Source organism: Hypomesus transpacificus, chromosome 10 (genome assembly GCF_021917145.1).
Source record: "Hypomesus transpacificus isolate Combined female chromosome 10, fHypTra1, whole genome shotgun sequence".
Classification (NCBI taxonomy): Eukaryota; Metazoa; Chordata; class Actinopteri; order Osmeriformes; family Osmeridae; genus Hypomesus; species Hypomesus transpacificus.
In genome coordinates, this window is record NC_061069.1 from 6,681,694 (window position 1) to 6,707,591 (window position 25,898).

Here is a 25,898-nt window from a genome sequence, read left to right on the forward strand (position 1 = left end):
TGTTTTCAACCAGATTGAGAAGAGGTTGACTTTTGTGCATATTGGGAAAGCGTATTGATTAATGCCTAAACATAATAAATGTCCTCCAACTACAGCACCAAGACAGTCTTTATATATTAATTAAAACACTGGGGCATTTAAAAAATAAATGATAATGTTTGAGCCTGTTCAATACTTGTTTATATTTATTAATGTTTTTTCCTCACCCATCCTCCTGAAAGAAGTTGAGACTGGACAACTTGCATCACTATGTCTACATCTTTATTGTACCATAATACCGTATTCACTTCAGCTTTTACGTGAGCTTTGTGAAGACCTACTTAAATGCTTCATAAGGAAATGAATTAACAGACTAAATGAACAATTATCTGGATTATTAGTTGAGGGGGGTATGTGTTGTAGCTCAAGGAAAAGATTGACATTATGTACATAATGATGATGTGTTTTCCTTTTTACATACCAGGATGTTTGTGCATATCAAGATAGAGTGTTTACAATGTACAGTATGTCCCCAAATGGGTTTAAGTATAATGAAATGTAACTGAAAATCTACACTAACTCACTGCAGTATTTTTAACAATTGTGGATAAATGATTATTTTGTATTTATTTTTTACTATGTACCTAGTTTATTTATGTGAAACAACCTATATGCACATAAATACATGTATATATATATATGTAAAGACATTTATATATATATATATATATATCAAAGAAAATTGTGAGGGAGGGGGAGAAAGAGCAAAGGAGGGGCTTTGAACAAGACACTGGATGCTTCCCTACAATTCACTTCCTTAGAGGAGAGTGATCCACAATTAGCTCCTGCTTGCTAGGCACTTTGCACCAGATATAAGGAGTCCCAGAGATCAGCATCCATGGTCAGATACAGCAGCTTCAACTTCTGTGGTAAGATACTCTTCTTTGCATCCTTTATTCACATGGCCTTCACATTATGACACATGACATTATTATTTGTATTATTATTGACATGTAGACTAATTCATACAGTGTATAAAGACGTACAGGCAGTATATCAATTAAAGACTGGACTCATATTTTTGGCAATAAGCAAATGGCAATCACATTTTGAAGTTGAACTATGCATGCGATTCAATTTGGACAATTTCTGGGTAGTTGGCATGTGGGTACTATCCATTTTCATACTAATATTGTAACATTCAAATATGTGACTGCATCATCAGAGTCTAATTCATCTGGAAGTGGAAAACCAGGTGAGACATGGTTTGATATTACGAACATTCTAGTATAGACTGTTTATTGGTAGACTGAGTGGTGAAATGTTGTTAGTCTTGTTTAGTCTTATTTCCTGATTAGTATATAATGCAAACGGATCTTTCAACTTAATTAGCTTACTTATGCCTGTCATCTTTGTCTTCCAGTGAGCCGTCACCATGAGTACGGACGCCGAGATGGCCCAATATGGCAAGGCCGCCATTTACCTTCGTAAGCCTGAGAAGGAAAGACTTGAGGCCCAGGCTGCACCATTTGATGCTAAGAATGCCTGCTATGTGACTGATGTCAAGGAGTTGTACCTCAAGGGACTGGTTATTAAGAGGGACGGTGGCAAGTGCGATGTGAAGATCCTCAGCACTGAGGAGGTAAGGCTCTACTATGATGACCATGGCTGCCTTGTCTTTAAATTGCAGATAATGAACAACAGGTTTAGTGGGTAAAGCCCATGTGGTAGTCAATACACAAACTATCCTGTTACTATACTCAACACCCGACAAACATGACTAAACACCATGAAGCAAATTGGGAAATATCTTTTGAATAAAAGATGATTTTATACTGTTCAAATGTATTTATGTCCAGTAGAACCAGTGTTGGCTTGATCCATGTATCTGTTTTGCAGGTTAAAACCTTCAAAGAAGACGATGTCTTCAACATGAACCCTCCAAAATTTGACAAGATTGAGGACATGGCCATGATGACCTACCTCAATGAAGCTTCTGTCCTGTATAACCTCAAAGAGCGTTATGCCGCATGGATGATCTACGTAAGAAAACTACACGTGAACTATACACATTATCCACCTCAAGGAAAATGCAGATACTATGATATTTGAACTGTGACATACAACAATCTGTCGATTTCTTGTTTATCAATTAGCCTCATGGAGAAAAAAAAAGAATCCTGACATACCGTAAACCATACTGCTAAATGCTAAAAATCCTAGATTAATCCTAGAGTTTATTTTCACTTTGCAGACCTACTCTGGGCTCTTCTGTGCCACTGTGAACCCCTACAAGTGGCTCCCTGTGTATGACAGTGAAGTGGTCAACGCCTACAGAGGGAAGAAGCGTATGGAGGCTCCACCCCACATCTTCTCCGTCTCTGACAACGCCTATCAGTTCATGTTGACAGGTATGGATGGATGGATGTATGGATGAATGAGCAAATTGACTTAGGGACAAACTGACTGACTTGAATGATGAAGCAAAATTGGCCTATAGTTGGATAGATACAATAAATGGATGGATGCCTTTTAAACAGATAGGATAAGGTGACGGAAAAATGTATGTATGGTTATGTGGATAAATGGGAAGGGGTATGCATTTTCCGTTTACATTATTCATGCTCTCCACTTCCAGATAGGGAGAACCAGTCCGTCCTGATCACGTAAGTTTAACATTTTAAATGTATATAATACTGTATTCAAAGTTTGAAGTAATAATGAAGCAATACTCTTCAAGGGTTTTTGTTGCAGTACATGACCACTACTTTCTCACCAATTCTGTTGCAGCAATCCTGTTCAATTTCAAGTGTGCCTTGCTCCTTGACTTACTTGTGTCAGTCATACTCAAACTGGAGGAAAGCATAGGAGCTCAGACAAATATAGCGCAGCTAAAACAATACATGTATCATGAGTGAGACATTCACCAATACTACTAAGATTTGAAATGGCTATATAAACTAAAAAACCTTTTCATCAACCAGTGGAGAATCCGGTGCTGGAAAAACTGTAAACACCAAACGTGTCATCCAGTACTTTGCAACAATTGCTGTTTCTGGAGGTGAAAAGAAGAAAGAACTAACACCTGGCAAAATGCAGGCAAGTTCTAATATGCAGAAGGAAATAGATCTTTTGGACATCTGCTGTAGGAAAACCCCTGTTGTTGTACTTGTCGGTTGGCAATTACAGTATGCTATGTTTGTCCTTGAAACTTTTAAATTACTGAAAACTGAAACACCAAAAAGTTTGAACAACTTATATTAGAGACTGACAATGTCAGCATAGGATGGCAAAGAATTGTGGGTATGTGGGCCTTATATCACCTTTTCCATCACAATGTTACCAAGCCTTCTATATATAGGACTACGGTACTTCTTGCTTGCAACTCTATTTCCAGTTATTTTTAGTCTTTTTCGATGATTTATTTTGTGGTTGGTGGTTCATGTTCTTATATCTGCATTGTATAAATGTTGAAATGTATACATGTTTAAAATAAATGTTTGTAAGCTATCATAAAGTGAAACTTCCCAGGACAAGAGAAAATACATTTATTTTTGAAAGAAGGGAGTTACCAGATTAAATGATCCAACTGGTTTGTCTCTCTTCAGGGTTCTCTTGAGGATCAGATCATTGCAGCTAACCCTCTACTGGAGGCCTACGGTAACGCCAAGACAGTGAGGAACGACAACTCCTCTCGCTTTGTAAGTTTGTAGGGACAAGGATAATTAATTTATATTGCACTATTTTTATTACATTAGATTCCAATTTTTATGAGCTGTAGGGATACTTTTCTTGATTTACTCTGTGCTCTACCTTAGGGTAAATTCATCAGGATTCACTTCCACACTACCGGCAAACTGGCTAGTGCTGACATTGAGACATGTGAGTTGGATTCCTTCCCTGTTCCATAGATGTTTTCTCTAAATGGATTTGGACTCTTATTGGGATTCTCCTATCTTAATTTCTCTTTGTCTCTGATTATACTTTATCATTTAAAACAAACAAAAAGTTGGTGTTGGTGTCTACTTGAGTTTCAGATGTCTCCACTTTGCCCATATCTCTCTCATTTCTTCTCACAGACCTGCTGGAAAAGTCCAGAGTGAGCTTCCAGCTGCCTGATGAGAGAGGCTACCACATCTTCTACCAGATGATGACCAACCACAAACCTGAGTTGATTGGTGAGGCACAGAAGATTGCAAGGAATTTTCAACAGACATAAGACAAAATCCATGGTTTGCATGTTTGCACAAACTCAGAAACTGGTTTCAAGAGATGTTTCCATTTTGGTTCTCTACAGAAATGACACTCATTACCACCAACCCCTATGACTTCCCCATGATCAGCCAGGGTCAGATCACTGTGGCCAGTATTGATGACAAGGTTGAGCTTGACGCCACTGATGTGAGTCTATGAAAGAGTTAGAAAACACATACAATGTTTGACTATGGCTGGTGAGTGTATGAGTTTAAAAATTCATTGGAATAATCATGATCCATCTTACTCCATCTTGCTTGGAGCTCCCATCCCTAAAGTAACCTGTTTAATAGATTGTAGGTCGTCTGTTTGTCGTATGTGAACATGATCTTAATTTCCCCCTTCAGGATGCTATAGACATCTTGGGCTTCTCCAATGAAGAGAAAATGGGCATCTACAAGCTGACTGGTGCTGTTATGCACCACGGCAATATGAAATTCAAGCAGAAGCAGCGTGAGGAGCAGGCTGAGCCAGATGGCACAGATGGTGAGTCACATTTACACTTCTTGTCAAAAGCATCTATTCAAATTTGGATTTAAGTACTTTGTAATAGTTCGATGCTTGTTGTTTCTGTGAACTAATAGTTTGGAAAAGAGAGAAACAATCCCCACAAACCTTGTTTCTCTTTTCTTTTTAATTCCGATGCTCATTGCTCTTTTCTCTCCCCAGTGGCTGATAAAATCGGTTACCTTCTGGGTCTGAACTCAGCTGACATGCTGAAAGCCCTGTGCTACCCCAGAGTGAAGGTCGGCAATGAGTATGTGACCAAGGGTCAGACAGTGCCTCAGGTAAGGGCTCTTTAAAACTAAGGCTTTTTTCAAACTTTTTCCAAACTGTCAACTCAGCACTGTTGTTCGTTACACAGGTGAACAACTCAGTAAGTGCTCTGGCCAAGTCCATCTATGAGAGGATGTTCTTGTGGATGGTCATCCGCATCAACCAGATGTTGGACACCAAGCAACCTAGGAACTTCTTTATTGGTGTGCTTGACATTGCCGGATTTGAGATTTTTGATGTGAGTTTAGATTTGCCATGGGATGGTTTGACCATTATGAAACAATACAATCCTTTTTATTGATTAAATGATAGAATACTAACAGAAAATGTTAACCCAACCTAAGTTCTTGTATATTCACAGTTCAACAGCATGGAACAGCTGTGCATCAACTTCACCAATGAGAAACTGCAACAGTTCTTCAACCACCACATGTTCGTCCTGGAGCAAGAGGAGTACAAGAAGGAGGGCATCATCTGGGAGTTCATTGACTTTGGCATGGACTTGGCTGCCTGCATTGAGCTTATTGAGAAGGTGAAGAGTGTGGGAAAAGTCTAATATAATTGTATTGTATATAAATATAAATACACGTCAAATATTGTAATTGGAAGTGGATACTTAGTGCAGATTCTTCCATGTTAATATTTCGATTTTTGTATACATACATTTACTTTACATGTTTTTCTCTCTTAGCCAATGGGCATTTTCTCCATCCTTGAAGAGGAGTGCATGTTCCCCAAGGCTTCAGATACTACTTTCAAGAACAAGCTGTATGACCAGCATCTTGGTAAGACCAAGGCATTTGAGAAGCCTAAACCAACAAAGGGCAAGGCCGAGGCCCACTTCTCCCTGATCCACTATGCTGGTACAGTGGACTACAATATCAATGGCTGGCTGGACAAGAACAAGGATCCCCTGAACGACTCTGTGGTTCAGCTGTACCAGAAATCTTCAGTCAAACTTATGTGTACCCTTTACGTTGCTCCCCCACCTGAGGGTAAGTATATTTCTGTGCACAAAATATTTAAGTATTATATAATTGTTAACTTAAAAGTTAACTTTTTCCCTGCATTTGTAACTATTTAAAGACACTTCAAAGAAAGGAGGCAAGAAGAAGGGAGGTTCCATGCAGACTGTGTCTTCTCAGTTCAGGGTGAGTACTAAATTACTAAATTAATAATTAGTAATCATATTTATAAATGTTGAATAATTAAAATGAACGATCATCAGATAGTCACTTTAATTCATATATATAATTTGATCATTATCGTCCTTTGGAACAACCTTACAGGAGAACTTGGGTAAACTGATGACCAATTTGAGAAGCACCCACCCTCATTTTGTGCGTTGTCTGATCCCCAATGAGTCAAAGACTCCAGGTAAAAAAATAACATATGGTAAAATTTGACTTTAAACAAAGGAAAACACTTCTAAACTGTGATATTTGTTTCCCCAAAACAATTGACAAGTCCTCTCCAATCTCCTGATTTAAGGTCTGATGGAGAACTTCCTGGTTATCCACCAGCTAAGGTGTAATGGCGTGCTGGAGGGTATTAGGATCTGCAGAAAGGGCTTCCCCAGCAGAATCCTCTATGCTGACTTCAAGCAGAGGTACAGCACAGATACGCACACACTCTTTGACACACACTTTACTTACACACAGACCATAGCAGATACACATGTACATTTAGAAATGGAAATACACATTATAATACTTATGAGTGCACATAAATGTTTAATATGTAGTGTTCGAAAACACACCATTGTTTGACACTTCTCTACACAGATACAAAGTATTGAATGCCAGTGTCATCCCCGAAGGCCAGTTCATTGACAACAAGAAGGCTTCTGAGAAGCTGCTTGGGTCAATTGATGTAAACCATGAGGAGTACAAGTTTGGACACACCAAGGTAAAATTCCAGATACACTGGAATGTTTGAAATACTGTACGAGCAAAAACACTGACCCTACTCATGTTTCTCCAATTGTCTCAGGTATTCTTCAAAGCTGGTTTGCTTGGTGTCCTTGAGGAGATGAGAGATGAAAAGCTTGCTATTCTGGTAACCATGACGCAGGCTCTTTGTCGCGGTTACCTCATGAGAAAGGAGTTCACTAAGATGATGGAGAGAAGGTGAGATGGATATGATTAAAGTAAAAGTTCTGAAGAATTCGAGTTGAACACTTACACATAGCTGGTGTTTAGATTTTCTTTTATTATTAAGCTTTTGTAAGAATCATGAGGTGAATTTGTATTTTTTTTACACTAGATATATTTTACATGTAGGAAACATCATATAAACAGACTGATTTATTTAATATAATTTTGTTGCATAATTGTGTTTTGAGCTAAACACTGTGCCACTCTTTCTCTTATTTTCAGAGAGTCTGTCTTCACCATCCAGTACAATGTCCGCTCATTCATGAACGTGAAACACTGGCCATGGATGAAGGTCTACTACAAAATCAAGCCTCTCCTGCAAAGTGCTGAGACAGAGAAGGAGCTGGCCAACATGAAAGAGGACTATGGGAAGTGCAAAGCTGCTCTTGAAAAGTCTGAGGCTCGCAAGAAGGAGCTGGAGGAGAAAATGGTGACCCTCCTGCAGGAGAAGAACGACCTGTCTCTTCAAGTAGCATCTGTAAGTGAAATATACATGCTCACACCACACATCTATAATTTAATATACACATTGGCTTACCCACAAACTTTCTTCTCTCAGGAATCAGAGAATCTGAATGATGCTGAGGAGAGATGTGAGGGTCTGATCAAGAGCAAGATCCAGTTGGAGGCCAAACTCAAAGAGACAACAGAAAGGCTGGAGGATGAAGAGGAGATGAATGCTGAGCTGACAGCCAAGAAGAGGAAGCTGGAGGATGAGTGCTCTGAGCTGAAGAAGGACATTGATGATCTGGAGCTTACCCTGGCCAAGGTGGAGAAGGAGAAGCATGCCACAGAGAACAAGGTATCAACATCTCACCAATATCTAAACAGTAGTTTGGTCAAAAACACCAAACAATAGTTTTAACTTAGACTAACTTTGTTTTGCCCAGGTTAAAAACCTGACTGAGGAGATGGCATCTCAAGATGAGAGTGTTGCCAAGCTGACCAAGGAGAAAAAAGCCCTGCAAGAGGCCCACCAGCAGACACTGGATGACCTGCAGGCAGAGGAGGACAAAGTCAACACTCTGACCAAGGCCAAGACCAAGCTGGAACAGCAAGTTGATGACGTGAGTAAAGTCATGTTTTCGTGCATAATTTGGGGTTTTATCCAACTTTGCCTCTATTGGTATTTGATCTAATTGTATATAATAAATTGTTTTTAGGGATTCAGAAAGACAATTGATTAATATATCGTGTTATGGATAAATAGCTGTTAACATCAAAGCTTAAGTATGAGAAATGTGTGTTGTCCTCCAGCTTGAAGGTTCTTTGGAGCAAGAGAAGAAGCTCCGTATGGACCTTGAGAGAGGCAAGAGAAAGCTGGAGGGAGACCTGAAACTGGCCCAGGAGTCCATCATGGACCTGGAGAACGACAAGCAGCAGTCTGATGAAAAAATCAAGAAGTGAGTTAGTTGATCAGAAACATATTATTCAAACAAACTTAAGGATTCAAATGTAGGATTAAAAACGTACCTGCTGTAATATTCTGATGGGTATGGGTAAAGATTAGTTCGTACTCCCATCAAAATAACATAAAAATAAAACGTAATTCCTTTGTGCTCTGTAGGAAGGACTTTGAGACCAGCCAGCTCCTCAGCAAAATTGAGGATGAGCAGTCTCTGGGTGCCCAGCTGCATAAGAAGATCAAGGAGCTCCAGGTGCAGTGTAGTTAATAAACAAGAAGCATTTCCTGTTTTTGGCCTTGATGATATTGGACTTGCTTGTGTTTGGAATCCACCCTGTTTCTAAAGTTGTTTTCTGCTCATATGCAGGACAGAATTTTGAAACTTATCATGAAACGTATGAATGTTGATGCATGTTGTTCTACTGTAGGCTCGTATTGAAGAGCTGGAGGAGGAGATTGAGGCTGAGCGTGCTGCCAGGGCCAAGGTGGAGAAGCAGAGGGCCGATCTGTCCAGGGAACTCGAGGAGATCAGTGAGAGGCTGGAAGAGGCTGGTGGCGCCACAACAGCTCAGATTGAGATGAACAAGAAGCGAGAGGCTGAGTTCCAGAAACTGAGACGTGACCTGGAGGAGTCCACCCTGCAGCATGAGTCCACAGCCTCAGCCCTGAGGAAGAAGCAGGCTGACAGTGTGGCAGAGCTGGGAGAGCAGATCGACAACCTGCAGCGCGTCAAACAGAAGCTGGAGAAAGAGAAGAGTGAATTCAAGATGGAGATTGATGACCTTTCCTCCAACATGGAGGCAGTTGCTAAAGCTAAGGTCAGTGATACAATAAACCTAAACAGAAAGATAAAATTATTGTAAAACTTGAATGCTTCCCGACCAAGTCCGCAGAGGATGAAGGAGTGGATTGTAGAGGTTTGTGAACAACTGTTCACCTTTATATAATTTACTAAATTTGAACAATTTAAAGATTTCACAACTGCAATTGATCAAAATAATTCATTAACTGTTAGAAAAACTGTAAAACAACTAGAATAACTATCACTGAAACATGATGTTTGTTCCTCAGGGCAATCTGGAGAAGATGTGCCGTACCCTTGAGGACCAGCTCAGTGAGCTCAAGACCAAGAATGATGAGAATGTGCGCCAGGTCAATGACATCAGTGGACAGAGAGCCAGACTCCTCACTGAGAATGGTAAATTCAGTGAATCAAGAACAATTCCTTCATCAAAAGTTATGAATATACATATTTGAAGTTTAGTACAGTACATGTGCAGGTACATATTCTGTAAGAAAAAAATACAAACTAAGCATATTAAGGAGTACACCAGTGAGGGCTTGACCTGAGAAGAACCTTCTATCCTCCCCAGGTGAGTTTGGTCGCCAGCTGGAGGAGAAGGAAGCCCTGGTGTCCCAGCTGACCAGAGGAAAGCAGGCCTACACCCAGCAGATTGAGGAGCTCAAGAGACATGTTGAGGAGGAGGTCAAGGTAAATTACAAATTAAAAAAGCAGTTAGTGTTGACCCATCATCCTCCTGAGTCACATAACACTTTAACTATGAAACACATTTTTCTATTTCTTACTGAGTCTGCGTCTTATTCTTGGTCCATTTATAAGATCCACAATACAAATGTTTTACCCTTTAATGTTTGGATTTTGGGATAAGTCAATACATGTGTACATGTATCAATTGAGCTACAGTGCTGACCTAAATGTATGTACTGGGCCGGTGTAATTCTCATTACCAGAGTAAGGAGAGCTCACTCTTTTCTCTTGATCTTAGGCTAAGAATGCACTGGCCCATGGAGTCCAATCTGCTCGCCACGATTGTGATCTTCTGAGGGAACAGTTTGAGGAGGAGCAGGAGGCCAAGGCAGAGCTGCAACGTGGCATGTCCAAGGCTAACTCTGAGGTGGCTCAGTGGAGGACCAAGTATGAAACTGATGCCATCCAGAGGACAGAGGAGCTGGAGGAAGCCAAGTAAGTCAACAAAACTTAAAGGCCTTCCTTAAGGAAGCAATATAAGGAGTTAGTGTTGTGCTCAAACCGTTCCCAAAACCAAAGTCAGGTTTCTTACGAATGTAAAAAATAAACCTTCACAGGAAGAAGCTGGCTCAGCGTCTCCAGGATGCTGAGGAGACCATTGAGGCCACCAACTCCAAGTGTGCCTCTCTGGAGAAGACCAAGCAAAGGCTGCAGGGAGAGGTGGAGGACCTCATGATTGATGTTGAGAGAGCCAATGCCCTGGCTGCCAACCTGGATAAGAAGCAGAGGAACTTTGACAAGGTGAAAATGAGAAAAATACCAGAATCTGCAACAAGTTGCTCAAAACTGTGTTACTACACCCTAATTTTTTTGCCATTGCATAGTCATTTATAATTCAACTGTTAAAGGCTGCTTTGGTCTGTGCTTCCTCCTAGGTTCTTGCAGAGTGGAAGCAGAAGTTTGAGGAGGGCCAGGCTGAGCTGGAGGGAGCTCAGAAGGAGGCTCGTTCTCTCAGCACAGAGCTCTTCAAGATGAAGAACTCCTATGAGGAGACTCTTGACCATCTGGAGACTCTGAAGAGAGAAAACAAGAACTTGCAACGTGAGATAAATGTTGTGTGTGGTGCTTTTGTTAAGCAGAAAACTGGACACTGTTTCCTATTTTACTTTGGATTAGTATGTTAGTAACAGCAGTTTCCTGTTTTCAACTCATTGCTTTCAACTCGTTGCTTAGTTTTATCCCTGGGAGATCAGGGATGGTACTTGAAAATGCTTCTGTTTCAAATCACAGAGGAGATCTCTGACCTGACCGAGCAGATCGGAGAGACTGGCAAGAGCATCCATGAGCTGGAGAAGGCCAAGAAAACAGTGGAGACAGAGAAGTCTGAGATCCAGACGGCTCTGGAGGAGGCTGAGGTACAAACTCTCCACAATTTCCAGAATGAAGTGAGAAGAATAAACACTTTTAGGATCAACTTAACTAAGAATGACATTGCAAATTGTTTCTTTATTCAGGGAACCCTGGAGCATGAGGAATCCAAGATTCTGCGTGTGCAGCTTGAGCTGAACCAGGTCAAGGGTGAGGTGGACAGAAAGCTGGCAGAGAAGGATGAGGAGATGGAGCAGATCAAGAGGAACAGCCAGAGAGTGCTGGATTCCATGCAGAGCACCCTGGACTCTGAGGTCCGCAGCAGGAATGATGCTCTGAGAATAAAGAAGAAGATGGAGGGAGACCTGAATGAGATGGAGATCCAGCTGAGCCATGCTAACCGCCAGGCTGCTGAGTCCCAGAAGCAGCTGAGGAACGTTCAGGCGCAGCTCAAGGTACTGTGATTGTTGGCAACAGTTCACTTAAAATGACTCAAATCTCTATTCCAGTGTAGAAAAACATTCTACAGGCTTGTTCAGTACAGACAGGGTTATTACAGAACTAGACACGAAAAGAAAAAAGAAGAGTACCAATGCTAAGCTCCAAAATTATTTTAACCACTTTGTTCTCTAGGATGCCCAGTTGCATCTGGATGATGCCATCCGTGCCGCAGAGGACATGAAGGAGCAAGCTGCCATGGTGGAACGTAGAAATGGTCTGATGGTGGCTGAGATTGAGGAGCTGAGAGTGGGTCTGGAGCAGACAGAGAGAGGCCGCAAAGTGGCTGAGCAGGAGCTGGTGGACGCCAGCGAGAGAGTGGGACTGCTGCATTCCCAGGTATGGACGAGATCCACACACACATAGATAACATTCACGGCAAAAGTTTAGTTTTTGCAATATCCATGTGTACTCTCTTCCAGAACACCAGCCTTTTGAACACCAAGAAGAAGCTTGAAACTGACTTGGTTCAGGTGCAGGGAGAGGTGGACGACATTGTCCAGGAGGCCAGGAACGCTGAGGAGAAGGCCAAGAAGGCCATCACTGATGTGAGTCTGGCTATCTAAATATCAAATACACTCACTATTCAGTCTGCTACTTTACTTACACCATCATCATCAAGGCCATGTCAAAGCAATATGGAACCACCATATCATCATACAGTAGCCTATGCCAATGATAACATACCTTCCACCTTGTGGCCATGTTCTACTGACTCTTTCACAACTTATGTGTTCACAATTCTAGTGTCGACCCCCACTGATCCATCTAAGTACAATGCAGAAAGTAGTTTGATGGTTCTGATTTATACGCAGTTCAGTTCCCACAAGGCTTTTTAACTGTTTGTTTGGTCATTCCACTAGTATATGGTCTACATAATATAATGCCGTACTGTGAAAAAATTTGGTTTTGTAACCCGGTACAATACTGTGTGAGTAGTTCTTCAGTTCAACCAGTTCAAGTGTTTTATTGTTGCAGGCGGCCATGATGGCAGAAGAGCTGAAGAAGGAGCAGGACACCAGCTCTCACCTTGAGAGGATGAAGAAGAATCTTGAAGTGACAGTCAAGGACCTGCAGCACCGTCTGGATGAGGCAGAGAACCTAGCCATGAAGGGTGGCAAAAAGCAGCTCCAGAAACTGGAGTCCAGGGTGAGTTTGAAAACATTTGAATATTCCTTGTCTAACCTTGATAGAGGTAAAACATTTCTGGTGCATTTAGTCCGGCATTATGCTGTTAATAAGGACCTTTTAGCATGGGAGGGATGTACCCACCATGACCTCCTGTTCTCCACCCAGGTGCGTGAGCTGGAGACTGAGGTTGAGGCTGAACAGAGGAGAGGTGTAGATGCAGTCAAGGGAGTCCGCAAGTATGAACGTAGAGTCAAGGAGCTGACATACCAGGTAATGTAACAACACACTCACTTTACATAGCATATAGAATCAACAGAATGTGTGTAATTTGAAAAAAATCCTCTGCTTCAGACTGAGGAGGACAAGAAGAATGTAACCAGACTTCAGGACCTGGTGGATAAACTGCAGCTTAAAGTGAAGGCTTACAAGAGACAGGCTGAGGAGGCGGTAAGCCATTTTTTTATTCAAATGAAGAGACATTTGTTTCTGAAAAGTTTTCACACTAAAGTCCATTTTAGGCAAATATTTACCTTTTACTTACTGTCTGTATTTTGTGTACTTGAGCATTTACAGAGGATTGTCATTCAAGTCTGAAAAGCTGGTGGTAATTCTGAAAAAAAGAAGAATTGCATTAATTAATTAATGTTTTCATATGAATTAATCCCAGGAGGAACAGGCCAACTCCCACATGTCCAAGTTCAGGAAGGTTCAGCATGAGCTGGAGGAGGCTGAGGAGCGTGCCGACATCGCTGAGTCTCAGGTCAACAAGCTCAGAAGCAAGAGTCGTGACTCTGGAAAGGTAAAGACCGGCTGATGTCACACCAAGGGTTCATAAATATACCTTTTGGGACCTCATAAACAACACTTTAAATCCGTTACTGAAAGTACATATTTCTGGGGGTCTTTTTGTCAAAACGTCTATTCTCACACCGTTTAGATTTTTACATACATACACATACTTAATATATATATATATTTTTACCAAAACCAGGGGTTAGTAAATTGAATGTACCGCTAACTCTCCACTCAGTCTATAGATTGGACATTTGATAAAGTATTACTTAAAGGGGTCAATTAGACCTCCAATAAATATCATTAAGAAAAAAGTCCATTGCCCACATTTTGTGAAAATGAGATTTACATTGAGCAGACACTTTTATCCAGAGCGACTTACAGTAAGTACAGGGACATTCCCCCAAGGCAAGTAGGGTGAAGTGCCTTGCCCAGGGACACCATATTGTACGTCACGGCTGGGAATTGAACCGTCAATCTTCTGATTGGTAGCCCGATTCCCTAACCGCTCAGCTATCTGACCCCTGAGTAACAGTCCGTTGTACTCTCTTCCCTCTCAGGCAAAGGAAGCTGAATAGAAGTGACAAGAACCTGCACCAAAACATGCCAACATTGCTATGTTTCATAAAATATGAATTGAATGGTGATGTTTTTAACGTGGTTTGAAATAAAGTATGTAGGCCTACACTATTTCATGACTTTGTCGATTTTTTAGCAAATTTGTAGCATTATAAACACAATCACAACTTTTAAGATACAGTTAAGACACAAGACAATACATAAAATGATTTAAAAAAAAAAAACATTATAATCCATACAGATTTGTTTTTGAAAATATCAAAATCTATAAAAAAAAAACGGAAAAAACAATTTGTAGTGAAATGACAATTGAAAGTGCATGAAACATCATCATCTTTAAAATGACTGTCACAATGCAACATCAAACAAGTGTACTTAATGTCTAATCTCAACAATGTACTGAACTCTTCACCTACATTTTAATAATAAGTTTAACATTACAGCACCACCTCCTGGCACTAAAGTGGAGCACTGATTCCTCAGGTTTTTTGATGCATTATGATTAAATTTCATGATGTCCATGAACAAATATCTAACTAAATTTATTTGAATTAGACTTCTATAAAATAATCATAATATCTTTGATTTATGGGCACCTTTCAAGGCACTCAAGGACATCTTTCAACAGAAAATCATTTGAATAAAATCCAAAACACAATATAAATCAAACATGCAGAACAAAGAATACAATCATTAAAAGCTATTCTAAACAGATAACTTTTAATCTGAGTTTTAAACTAGGAAATTGAATACAACTGGTGGATACAATGGTAAAGAGTTCCATAATTTGGGCCCTGCACAACTAAAAGCTCTGGCACCAAAATAATAAATTAGGAGCAGACAATAAGTGCACAGAAGATGATCTTAAAGAACGTCTGGAAATATATAGTATATAACTATCACTAACCCATAGATATGTTATTAGTAAATGCACTAACACCATCTTAGATGAGAAAACAGCAAACATAAAAAGTATGTCAGATAAAGTCATATGAAGTATATGTCTACTGCTTTTGTACACATATTTCAGTTCAGCCACTCCCTTGACATCACACCCCTCCTCTTGGAGTACTTCTCTATGTGTGACATGTCGTCAGGTTTTTGTACAGTGTGTCTGGGCTTCCTGTCACTGTGGGCCTCACAGCACAGTAGTACAGAGCAGAGTCTGTCACTTTAGCAGACGAGATGCGCAGATCCAGCTTTTTTCCCCCGTCATTTAGATTAGCAGATAGTCGATTGTTTAGTGTGCTAATTTTAGTACTGGAGTCAAATTTTGTGATGGAGACAAGAAATTCTGGTGGTTTTCCAGTTTCTTGTCGATACCAAAATAAATAATCATTAGCATCCGCAGTTTTGGAGTAATTGTAGGACAGAGTAACAGCTTCCTCCTCCACACTGTTCACTTCATTCTTCACTGAAGTGAGCTCTTGACAAAAGAGACCTGAAAAGACAAAATCCTTAATGTGAACATCCTTTTTTCATGTCAACATTTCCCATTTTATCCAAATATGCATTTATCACAGTTATTCAGTACATTACCTGCCAGACAGTATGTTAAAGAACAACACAAAGTACAGTAACATTGTTTGAAAATTGTATGGACACTGTAACAAAAAAACACACAAAACATTTGCTCTTGATAAAAAATACATGGTATGACAGCTTGTGATACAAACTCTTAAATTATTCTCTTTTTTGTACATGTCCCCACACAACCTATTGTACCTCCCCTTAAGATTGTCCCCTCCCCAGTTTTGTTATGTAGATAATGATGGTAAAGGGAACAGTACTGTAGAAGGTTTTGTTCATGCTTCAGTCACTGACACCTTCTAGTTAGGTTTTTGTACAGTGTGTCTGTGTTTCCTGTCACTGTGGGCCTCACAGCGCAGTAGTACAGAGCAGAGTCTGTCACTTCAGCAGAGGAGATCATCAGATTCAGGTGGTCTTTCCCTCCGTTCAGGTTAGCAGATAGTCGATGGTTTTGTGGATCAGCTTTATTTAGGTTGTGAAGACCATAGAGGTGTATGAGAAATTGGGGCGCTCCAGTTTCTTGTCGATACCAATATAAATCATCTGCAGCTGTAGCAATTTTGGAAAAGCTGCAGGTCAAAATAACAGCGTCACCCTCTACACTGTTCACTTCATTCTTGACTGGAGTGAGGTCTTGACAGGACAAATGACACCTGCAAATACAAAGTACTTACATGTGAACATGTTTTGTTAATGTAAACATATACCAACTCTGTAAGTATGACAGTAATTCAAAACATTACCTACCAGATAGTAATATATTGAACAACACCAAGTATACTAACATCATTTTAACAAGAAACACTACATGTAGCACATTCTAAAAATATGCTCTTGTTAGATGGAACAGACAATAAGAACAGGTAATTTACAAGACTCTTTATTTTGTGATTATTCATGCACACATAACCTGTATTGTACCTCCCCGAACATTAGCCCCTCCCTTTGGTGTCATTAATGAAGATGGTAGTGCATGGTACAAGACATAGTGTGTGTCACCAAGCACACTTCAGACTTAAATACTGAAATAAGGTACTGACAAACTGCAAATACTAAGCACCACATAGACACTTTTTAATTGTTCATTGTCTGATTACTTAGAGGTCACTCCTTCTAATCTTCAAATAATCAATCTCTCTGTCTATCTATCTATCTGTCTATCTATCTATCTGTCTATCTATCTGTCTATCTATATTGATCTCATGTATTTGACACAGTATCAAAATATTAATTATCTGTGGAAGTATTGTTTGAGTGTGACTCATATCACAGAATATTATATAAATGAGAAATTAGAAGATACAAGTATTGCTCAAAGAGTCAACAGTTTTGGACGGTACACAATGTATTTGTTTACTTGGGAAGATTACTCCACGACATTCATAATAAAGTTCTAGGTACAAGGTTTCCAGGATCAGTGTATTATGTCTCTCAACTGAAACATTGCTTCTAAGGGTTTACTTGAGGTTTTTGTACGGTGAGTCTACATTTCCTGTCATTGTGGGCGTCATTGCACAGTAGTACAGAGCAGAGTCTGTCACTTCAGCAGCTGAAATCTCCAGCTGCACAAGCTTGTCTTTCTTGTGAATGTAAGATGACAGACGAGGAAATGGTGTGGTAGCTTTAATTATGGACCCGTCTTCTGTGATGGAGAGAAGGAATTCTGGTTTACATTGTGGATACTGGCGGTACCACTGTATATTGTAAATGGTGCCATCATAATTGCAGGTCAGATTGACATTACTTTCCTCCACAATCTGCTCCTGTGTTTTCTTAGGGTTTATTGAATCTCCATTAACAGATTCTGCAAAAAGTAGTATTGGTAAAATAAAACATTCCACATTTTGTAGATTGTATGGAATAATATGCACATGTTAGTATTCACTTTTATTAAAAATGTTTTATGCATAGCATTTTGCAAAAGCAAATAAATGATTAACACATTTAACAACTCACCTAATAAAGCTAAAAAGATGACAGATGAGTGGAGCATCATCTTGACAAAAGGATCAACTGAAATAACAGAGAAAGGAATTCCACTATTTCAGAAACAGCTGCCACCTGAACATCTTTATGCAGTTCCACAGCCCCTCCTTCTGACAATGAAGTAGATTCCAACTGTCTACTGTCATTAGTTACAGTCAGCATCTCTGATAGAAAACAAAACCAATGATGTCACTTTGAACAGTCGTGAAAAACAGAATCCAATAAAGAGAAATGTTTTACTTTAATGAAAGACAGAGACAGATGTGCAGACGGAAACACTGGTCTCTATCAACCAATGTGCTTTTTGTGTGAAGACTGACACCACAGTTCCTCAGGAAATATGTTGCTGGTACGTTCATTTTACTCTTAGGTCTGGAACTTCGTTATGATGAGTTGGTTATGGCAGTCAGAAATGTATGTTCTTGTATTTAAATAATACATCTTTAAACAGTTTTTGTCCTTCATTGTCCATCAGGTTTTTTTTACAGTGTGTCTGGGTGTTTGCCGCCTGTCACTGTAGGCAATGCACAGTACAACACAGCAGACACTATTATTTTCACCGTAGAGAGCTTTTTGGTGCCAGATTAAAACAACTGTCATGACCACTGAATGTAGAGTGTCATGGGGGGAACAGTATTTGCATGTACAGTAGCTGACTGAAACCCCAACTTTTTCATACCAGGACCAATGCCATTCATTATTTGGTTAACCATGTTGATTTTAAATGTAAAAGTTTATAAAATTATCCAAGCTCCATGAGGAAAATGTTGGTGTTGATGTACGGTACTTTTTCTGAAGTTGAATCGTTACTTTTGTTGTTGCTCTTTTGAAGAGAATCATCAAATTCCTATAGCTCCTCCTGCAGACACAATAAAGAAGCAATGTATCAATCTTCCCATCCTCCAGGTTTGCTAACATTTGAGCTTTTATGAAACAATTGATGAATTTCTATAAAATTTTATGGATAGCAATATACTGATTAAATTAACTGGAACCCAACCCAGTGCTGTAACAATTGGGGACAGTAATTCCTTCTCTAAATTTCTGGATTTTAATGGACCTTGTATTGCCCAGGCAAATCTTTCACATTTACAGCATCAAATTTGAATCTGGAAGAGTAGTGTGGTGGAAATTTTGAATATAGATAAAATGTATGTGTTTTATAAGCAGTGATCTATACGTTTCTTTGTTATAGACAGTGAATGCAGGATGCATGCTCTATCAATGCTCTATCAATCTTCCCATCCTCCAGGTTTGCTAACATTTGAGCTTTTATGAAACAATTGATGAATTTCTGTAAAATTTTATGGATAGCAATATACTGATTAAATTAACTGGAACCCAACCCAGTGCTGTAACAATTGGGGACAGTAATTCCTTCTCTAAATTTCTGGATTTTAATGGACCTTGTATTGCCCAGGCAAATCTTTCACATTTACAGCATCAAATTTGAATCTGGAAGAGTAGTGTGGTGGAAATTTTGAATATAGATAAAATGTATGTGTTTTATAAGCAGTGATCTACACGTTTCTTTGTTATATACAGTGAATGCAGGATGCATGCTCTGTAGGATGGGTTAGCAGATTACCTTAAGGTATTTATAATGACTAACTAAGAAGCCAGAGGCACGAAGGTTGGGGGATTCTTGAGTTCCCATGGCCTAAAGGGAGTTGACCTTTTGGCCAAGGAGATTGTGTCCTGTGTTCTGTTTGTGTTTCATTAAAGGTGTCATTACTATCCTCATTTAGAGAGGGAGCTGGGACATCAAGGAACTGTGGGACACTTGGTGTAAAGTCAAACTGTCACTGTGTGGTGCTGGCCAATCACAGAGACTGCTATATTGATTGATTTAATACCTAGAGATCCTTTGTTCTAAGTATATATAAGGCAGGGCTTTATGGTTGTTCTTCATCACTCTGCCGAATGACCTGTAGCACGTCGTTCGGTCATGACTGATCACAGAGTACTCTGTTTATTTTTTTAGTTTTACAAACTAAATAAATTGTATTGAAACCGCCATCTTGACTATATTCAAATCTACACAGTGCCGCTAGAATTTTTTTGACAGTTGCCACTTGATTTAAGTCCAAGTAAATTCCTTAAAATGTGGAGGTGTCCAGAGCAGACATTGGAGGAGTCTGGAGTGCAACAACAAGCTGTTGAATAACATCTTAGCTCACGCATCTGGGACCCAGCTTCCTGAGAGGGATCCCCCACACATTAATGACTCATTGCCAGTGAATGTGTACTACAGTACAGGGGCGTCGTATAGGGAGGAAAAGTTAGGACAATTCTAAGGGCCTCGACTGACAGGGGCCCCAAAACATTTAAAAACGTATAGAAATGATAAACTTAGTTTTTTGTTTTTTTCATGGGGCCCAAAATTCCTGGCGGCACCCCTGCTACAGTATGTGCGCAGTGGAGCATGGATTGTGGGCCTGATAATCAAATCTAATAATAGAACCAACAGTGGCAGGAAAAGATCATGGTAAATGTCAAGAAGGCTAAACAATATGGGATGACATATTGACATTTTACTATTCATACTATTACCATTTATACAAATAAAGACACTAAAACTAGTACTTAACTTTTTACAAACCTACCTTCATGAGAATATCAAACAGCGCCTTTAAAAACTTTAGATATGAACTGGACTACATAGCACAGGTTAAAGTTTCACTTCAGTGAATGTCTCACCATCTTCATACTGCAGCTGCTTCTCCGTTGTCATGCTTATAACCACCCCATCTATCAACTCTAATGGTGATCCTATACTTAAATATAAAACATTTCCTATTAAGAGGTTCAAAAAGTGTTTTCTCTCTATCGTGACCCTACCTTCTTCTTTTTCTCAAGTCACGTTTTCATAGCTGGTCTCACATGAAGTAATAACTCACACAACATAGTTAAAAACAAGTCCTTGCCTCATTTTAAGAGTCTATATAAGGCGTTATACAGGCTGTCACTGATACAGCTCAAATAGCAATTGAAGTACTTCATATACTTGAACGAAGGCTCAAAAAGGGAGTCTTCTATGGCATCCGGGTTAGCGGCTGGCTGTTTTGCAGCTAAGACATATGTAGTGGTGTGAAAGCTCAGTTATTTGACCGTATACTTGCACTTGCCCCCTACCCCTTTGTGTACCCCCTCCATCCTCACAATTCCGACATTGGTGCGGAAGTAGATGTACCACTGACACATTTGTCCTTGAATATAAACCCTTGAAGTGCCAATCCCTGCTTTGGCCTTTATAAGTAAGGATGTTATTTGGTGGAGCCTTACATGTGACATTTCACATCCCAAATTAGGATTTTACTCAGGCTATCTTTTTTATAACCCAAGTCCAGTTACCAACTAAAATGATGATGCATCAGGCAGGCAGACTGATTACATTGTAATTCTATACCGCTAAAACCATTTATGGACTTGGAATTGTAAATAGGTGGGTTAAAGCCTCTTCTTCTATTTTTAAGAAACATGAAAGTCAGCTCTAAATACATTTTTAATAATACAATAACATGGTATAAAAATAAAATATAAACAATATATTTTCAGGACTTGACTGAAAACAAAATGTTGAAAGATGGGAGTTACATGATTTGGGATAAGGACCAACTAGTTTGTCTCCCTTCAGGTTTCTCTTGAGAATCAGATCATTGCTCATCATCAAACACTAACCAAATACAACTGTGTAAACAACTGTATGCTTTTAGTTGGACCAGTCCTTCACAATGACACAAAACCAAAACCTCTGACATTGTGCTCCGTACGTAGGAAGGAATTTGAGACCAGCCAGCTCCTCAGCAAGATTGAGGATGAGCAGTCTCTGGGTGCCCGACTGCAGAAGAAGATCAAGGAGCTCCAGGTGCGCTTGTAGTTGCTAGACCCCAGACAAGTAATTTTTCCTGTTTTGTCCTCGGTTAAATTTGACTGGCTTGTATTTGTATGCTTAGAAAACAAGGTCAGCATAGAACAGCATGGGAATGCCAAGGGGTGTGTCACATAGCAGTGAATGATTCTTAACATTTCAAACAGCGTTTGGCATCTTGTGATAATCTGGTGCTCTGCATTGCAACTGCCGCATGCCAGGTTTTATACTTATCACACAGTATATCTTAACAGTCCAGCCGTTCCCATTGTTGGTCAACAGCCACCCCAAGCACAGTCTTACTCATTCTGTAGCTTTGACACTGTTTTTAATGCAAGTTTGTCAGTAATCATAAAGAGGCCCTGAAGCAGGGAGGGAAATTGGAGGAGTCTGGAGTGCAGCCATAGCAACACACTGTTGGATAGTCTTTTAACCTTTTATGTTCTGGGAGTTGGTTTACTGTGGAGGATCATCTGACAGACTGTTTCGATGGCCCAGTTTGTATGTGCATGTGCTGTGGTGGCAATTATAGGAACAACTATGAATAGAGTCATCAGAGATGGGAAAGGCAATTGGTGGAGGAAAAAAGACAGTCAAAACAATACCTAATATGGAATTTGTTAGTCCATCCGTATTATACATGACTTGTCAGATGAAGAGGATGTAGAAACTGTAGACAGACACACCTTCATACTTTACCAGAAACCTCACCATCCTTGAACTGTAAAGGTTCATTTCCATAGCACGTCATTTAGCCACTTAGATGTGGTTTTCATTGCTTTGAGAATAAATCCGAACTGGTTCTAAACAATGACTGTATGACAGTAAAAAACAGTTCCAGGTTATCTATCATGAAAGACAGTCAATTGTTGCATTTTATTGATGAGGTTCCTCACGTTTAAACCCTTTTAGACGCCTATACAGATTTGTTGCCCTGTGTTTTGCATTATACTATTTGTATTAGACAGACCAAACATACATGGCAACTTTAATAATACTGCTTCCCCCCAGCAGTTATCGCACGCGTAACAGTACATTAAGTTGTGTCCGGAAAAGTGCCGCACTTGGTTCAACGAATTACATTACATTTACATTTACATTCATGGTACCATGAATGATATGCTGTAGAGGAGCCTGGGGCAGAAATTTGAGAAATCTGGAGATTAGCCAGCTAAAGGAACTGTTGACTGTAAACTGTCTCTGATCCTGGGAATCGGCCTGCTGTGAGGCCTCCCCTCACAGTATTTCCACATGTATTTATAGCTTATCTTGAGTGAACATGCGTCTGTGTGTATGCATAGTTGCAGACTGTTCAGTAAGAGCTATTAGTTAAGTAAAGAAAAAGTGAAAACAGTCAAAACAATACAAAAGACAAAATGTAGAATGACAATTACATTTGTATTAATACACAATTCTGTCATAGAAAGATGGTGTAACCATGGTATACATTTCCTCAGACCTAGATGGTGCTTGACTACATAGCACATTCACATTTTACTTATCATTGAAAGTATAACCATAAAATGATAACAGCTGTTAGCAATCAAGGCAACATTTTATATGAAGGTGCTTGTAATAAACATAAGTTAATGGGTAAAAAAGCCCTTATAAGATGTTTATTAACATCAGGGTTTCCCGCAGCACTTTGCAGTTAAGGTGACCGCCTTTGCAACACATGCCTACCGCCTTGACTACATTGGATAAAAAAAAGAAATATTATATATATAAAAAAAACATCATTTCTTCCAATGAGCGATATCCGCCGTGTTACTGTATCCAGTTTTCTCCCTTTCATTCCAACGGCAGTCTCCTTTCTCTGCAGACTGGGGGGGAACTTTTTTTGGGGGGGGTTCTTCGTTCCTCTCTCTTGGAAGTCGCTTTGGATAAAAGCGTCTCCTAAATGCATAGATGTAAATGTAATAACAATAACAATACACGTGCCTTATTTGCTACCATTGTTACCACAGACAAACCCTCCGGTGTAAGTAACTGCTACACTCTAACCCACCTGGGCATGCAATCAGTTTGCCTCCTTTTTTGCTGACAAAATTCATAAAATTAGACGAGCAGTCGGTGCCTCCACACCAACCACAGGGTATGTGCTGTCCCCATCTTTAAATAGCATCCATTCAAATATCATGAAACAATTTCATTTAATCAACCAAAGAAGCCTAGAAGACATAATACAACATCTGAAAACATCCTCCTGCAGGTTGGATATTCTACCATTTCACACTGCATGACCACTGATCTTTTACAAATTATGAACACATCCCTTCTCTCAGGTGTCTTCCCACAAGTCCTGAAAACTGCAGCTATTAAACCACTCCTAAAAAAGGCTAGTTTAGACCCCGAAATAAAATAAAATTATAGGCCAATATCAAACCTCCCATTTTTAAGTAAAATAATGGAAAAAGTGGTTTTTCAACAGCCGAAAATAACTGTTTTGATGTCCTCGGGTCCAGTTTTTGTCAGCACCACAGTACTGAAACTGCTCTTGTTAAGGTCTTCAATGACATCCACTTAAACACAGACAGTGGCAGAACTTCAGTTTTAGTATTTCTGGATCTTAGTGCTGCATTCGACACGGTCGATCATGACATACTGCTAGACAGATTAAAAGTATGGGTAGGATTCTCTGGCGCAGCACTTAACTGGTTTGAATCTTACTTGAAGGACCGACAATACTTTGTGTCTGTAGCTAATTACAGATCAGAGCTGACGAGAATAACATGTGGTGTTCCCCAAGGTTCAATTCTGGGGCCTCTTCTGTTCAACATCTGCATGCTTCCACTGGCTCAGATTATGAAAAACAACAAAGTGTGTCATCATCACATCATTGTGCAGACGACACATACAGAACATACATAACTTTATCACCTGAGGACTATAATCCCTTAGAAGGGCTAGGTAAATATATTGAAAAAATTACAACTGGATGTGCCTGAATGTTCTTCAATTAAATACAGATAAAACTGAAATAATTGTTTTTGGTCCCAAGGATGAACGATTGAAAGTCACCACTCAGCTTCAATCGCTGATGTTAAAAACCACAAACAAAGCCCAAAATGTAGGTGTAACTATGGATTCATCAACCTGAACAGCCATATTAAGACAATTAAAAAATCAGCCTACTATCACCTGAAGAATGTATCAAAGGTTAGAGAACCTATGTCTCAGCAGGATTTGGAGAAAAACTTGTCCATTTATTTATCTTCAGTAGACTCAACTAATTTAACGTTGTGTTCACAGGTCTCTGTAAAAGGTCAATTGGAAAGCTGCAGCTGATTCAGAAAGCTGCAGCTCGAGTCCTCACTAAGCCCAAGAAAGTGGATCACATCACTCCAATTCTGAGGTCTTTGCATTGGCTTCCTGTTCTACCTGCTGCTACCTTACGAACCATCCCGACCCCTCAGGTCATCTGGGACTGGTGTACTTTGTGTTCCAAGAATCAGAACTAAACATAAAAAGGCAGCGTTCAGATTTTCTGCTCCACATATCTGCAACAAGGTCCCTGAAAGCTGCAGGCCTGCTGAGACCATCAGCTCCTTTAAATCCAGATTAAAGACTATACTGTTTGCTGTTGCCTTTAATTGAACCAGATTCAATGATATCAATTTCTGCATTTCACTCCTGCATTTTATTTCTGCACTGCAACTTTTATTTTTATTTTTATTGCTTTATGTTTTGATGCTTTTAATGGTTTTATGAGAAGCACTTTGAATTGCCTTGTTGTTGAAATATGCTATACAAATAAACTTGCCTTGCCTTGCATTTCAGCACTGAGGAATGTAAGCTGAGCTTTACTGCTGAAATGACCATTATTTTTTTATTTTTTTAATAGGCAAAGCAAGTATAACAATTTCAGAAGTAATTTTTGGCCAGGTAAATCCTGAAGTTACGGTTTCGGGCCAGTATTTTACTTTTGATGCATCACTAGTATCAACATTTGTGATTGTTGTACTACAGTTTGCCACATTGTTACTGTGTCTGTACCGGTCACATAACATAGAAAATAATAATTATCCAAAACTAAAATCCAGTAACAATGCATGTGGTTTTGGAATAAATGGGACAGAACTT

General features: G+C 39.6%; 1 protein-coding gene, 1 long non-coding RNA gene and 1 gene segment (V, D, J or C); 2 read left to right on the plus strand and 1 right to left on the minus strand.

Annotated features, from left to right (window-relative positions):
• The first annotated feature begins 844 nt into the window (after positions 1 to 844).
• On the plus strand, positions 845 to 14,539 carry LOC124472652 (myosin heavy chain, fast skeletal muscle-like). Of its 2 annotated transcripts, XM_047027631.1 has the most exons (41): positions 845 to 908; positions 1,205 to 1,234; positions 1,403 to 1,621; positions 1,879 to 2,022; positions 2,234 to 2,390; positions 2,618 to 2,645; positions 2,964 to 3,078; positions 3,588 to 3,680; positions 3,798 to 3,861; positions 4,059 to 4,157; positions 4,277 to 4,380; positions 4,581 to 4,719; positions 4,903 to 5,021; positions 5,099 to 5,248; positions 5,372 to 5,542; positions 5,702 to 6,005; positions 6,097 to 6,161; positions 6,300 to 6,387; positions 6,502 to 6,619; positions 6,795 to 6,918; positions 7,003 to 7,139; positions 7,389 to 7,644; positions 7,726 to 7,968; positions 8,057 to 8,233; positions 8,424 to 8,569; positions 8,734 to 8,824; positions 9,000 to 9,389; positions 9,643 to 9,769; positions 9,945 to 10,063; positions 10,359 to 10,555; positions 10,678 to 10,861; positions 10,996 to 11,161; positions 11,351 to 11,475; positions 11,575 to 11,883; positions 12,062 to 12,265; positions 12,349 to 12,474; positions 12,905 to 13,075; positions 13,223 to 13,327; positions 13,409 to 13,504; positions 13,725 to 13,856; positions 14,410 to 14,539. In XM_047027631.1, the coding sequence occupies exons 3-41, from the start codon at positions 1,415 to 1,417 to the stop codon at positions 14,425 to 14,427; spliced, it is 5,808 nt and encodes a 1,935-aa protein (XP_046883587.1). In that variant the 5' UTR covers positions 845 to 908; positions 1,205 to 1,234; positions 1,403 to 1,414; the 3' UTR covers positions 14,428 to 14,539. The 2 variants fall into 2 exon arrangements, with proteins under 2 accessions (XP_046883587.1, XP_046883590.1); XM_047027634.1 differs by lacking the exon at positions 1,205 to 1,234 and having other exon boundaries at positions 851 to 908.
• A 2,345-nt stretch (positions 14,540 to 16,884) lies between these two features.
• Positions 16,885 to 18,064, minus strand: LOC124472668. The segment is given in 2 exon segments: positions 16,885 to 17,762; positions 17,915 to 18,064. Coding segments are annotated over 2 exon segments (387 nt in total).
• A 37-nt stretch (positions 18,065 to 18,101) lies between these two features.
• LOC124472674 lies at positions 18,102 to 25,857 on the plus strand. The gene is made up of 5 exons (XR_006956647.1): positions 18,102 to 18,293; positions 21,722 to 21,812; positions 24,565 to 24,725; positions 24,817 to 24,974; positions 25,068 to 25,857. It is a non-coding gene; the product is annotated as an uncharacterized LOC124472674 (long non-coding RNA).
• The last annotated feature ends 41 nt before the right edge of the window (positions 25,858 to 25,898 follow it).

Coding starts and splice junctions, on each gene's coding strand:
- LOC124472652 (XM_047027631.1), top strand. CDS start 1,415: ATGAGTACGGACGCCGAGATGGCCCAATATGGCAAGGCCGCCATTTAC. Junction 2,023..2,233: donor ATGCCGCATGGATGATCTAC/GTAAGAAAACTA, acceptor TTCACTTTGCAG/ACCTACTCTGGGCTCTTCTG. Junction 6,162..6,299: donor CTGTGTCTTCTCAGTTCAGG/GTGAGTACTAAA, acceptor ACAACCTTACAG/GAGAACTTGGGTAAACTGAT.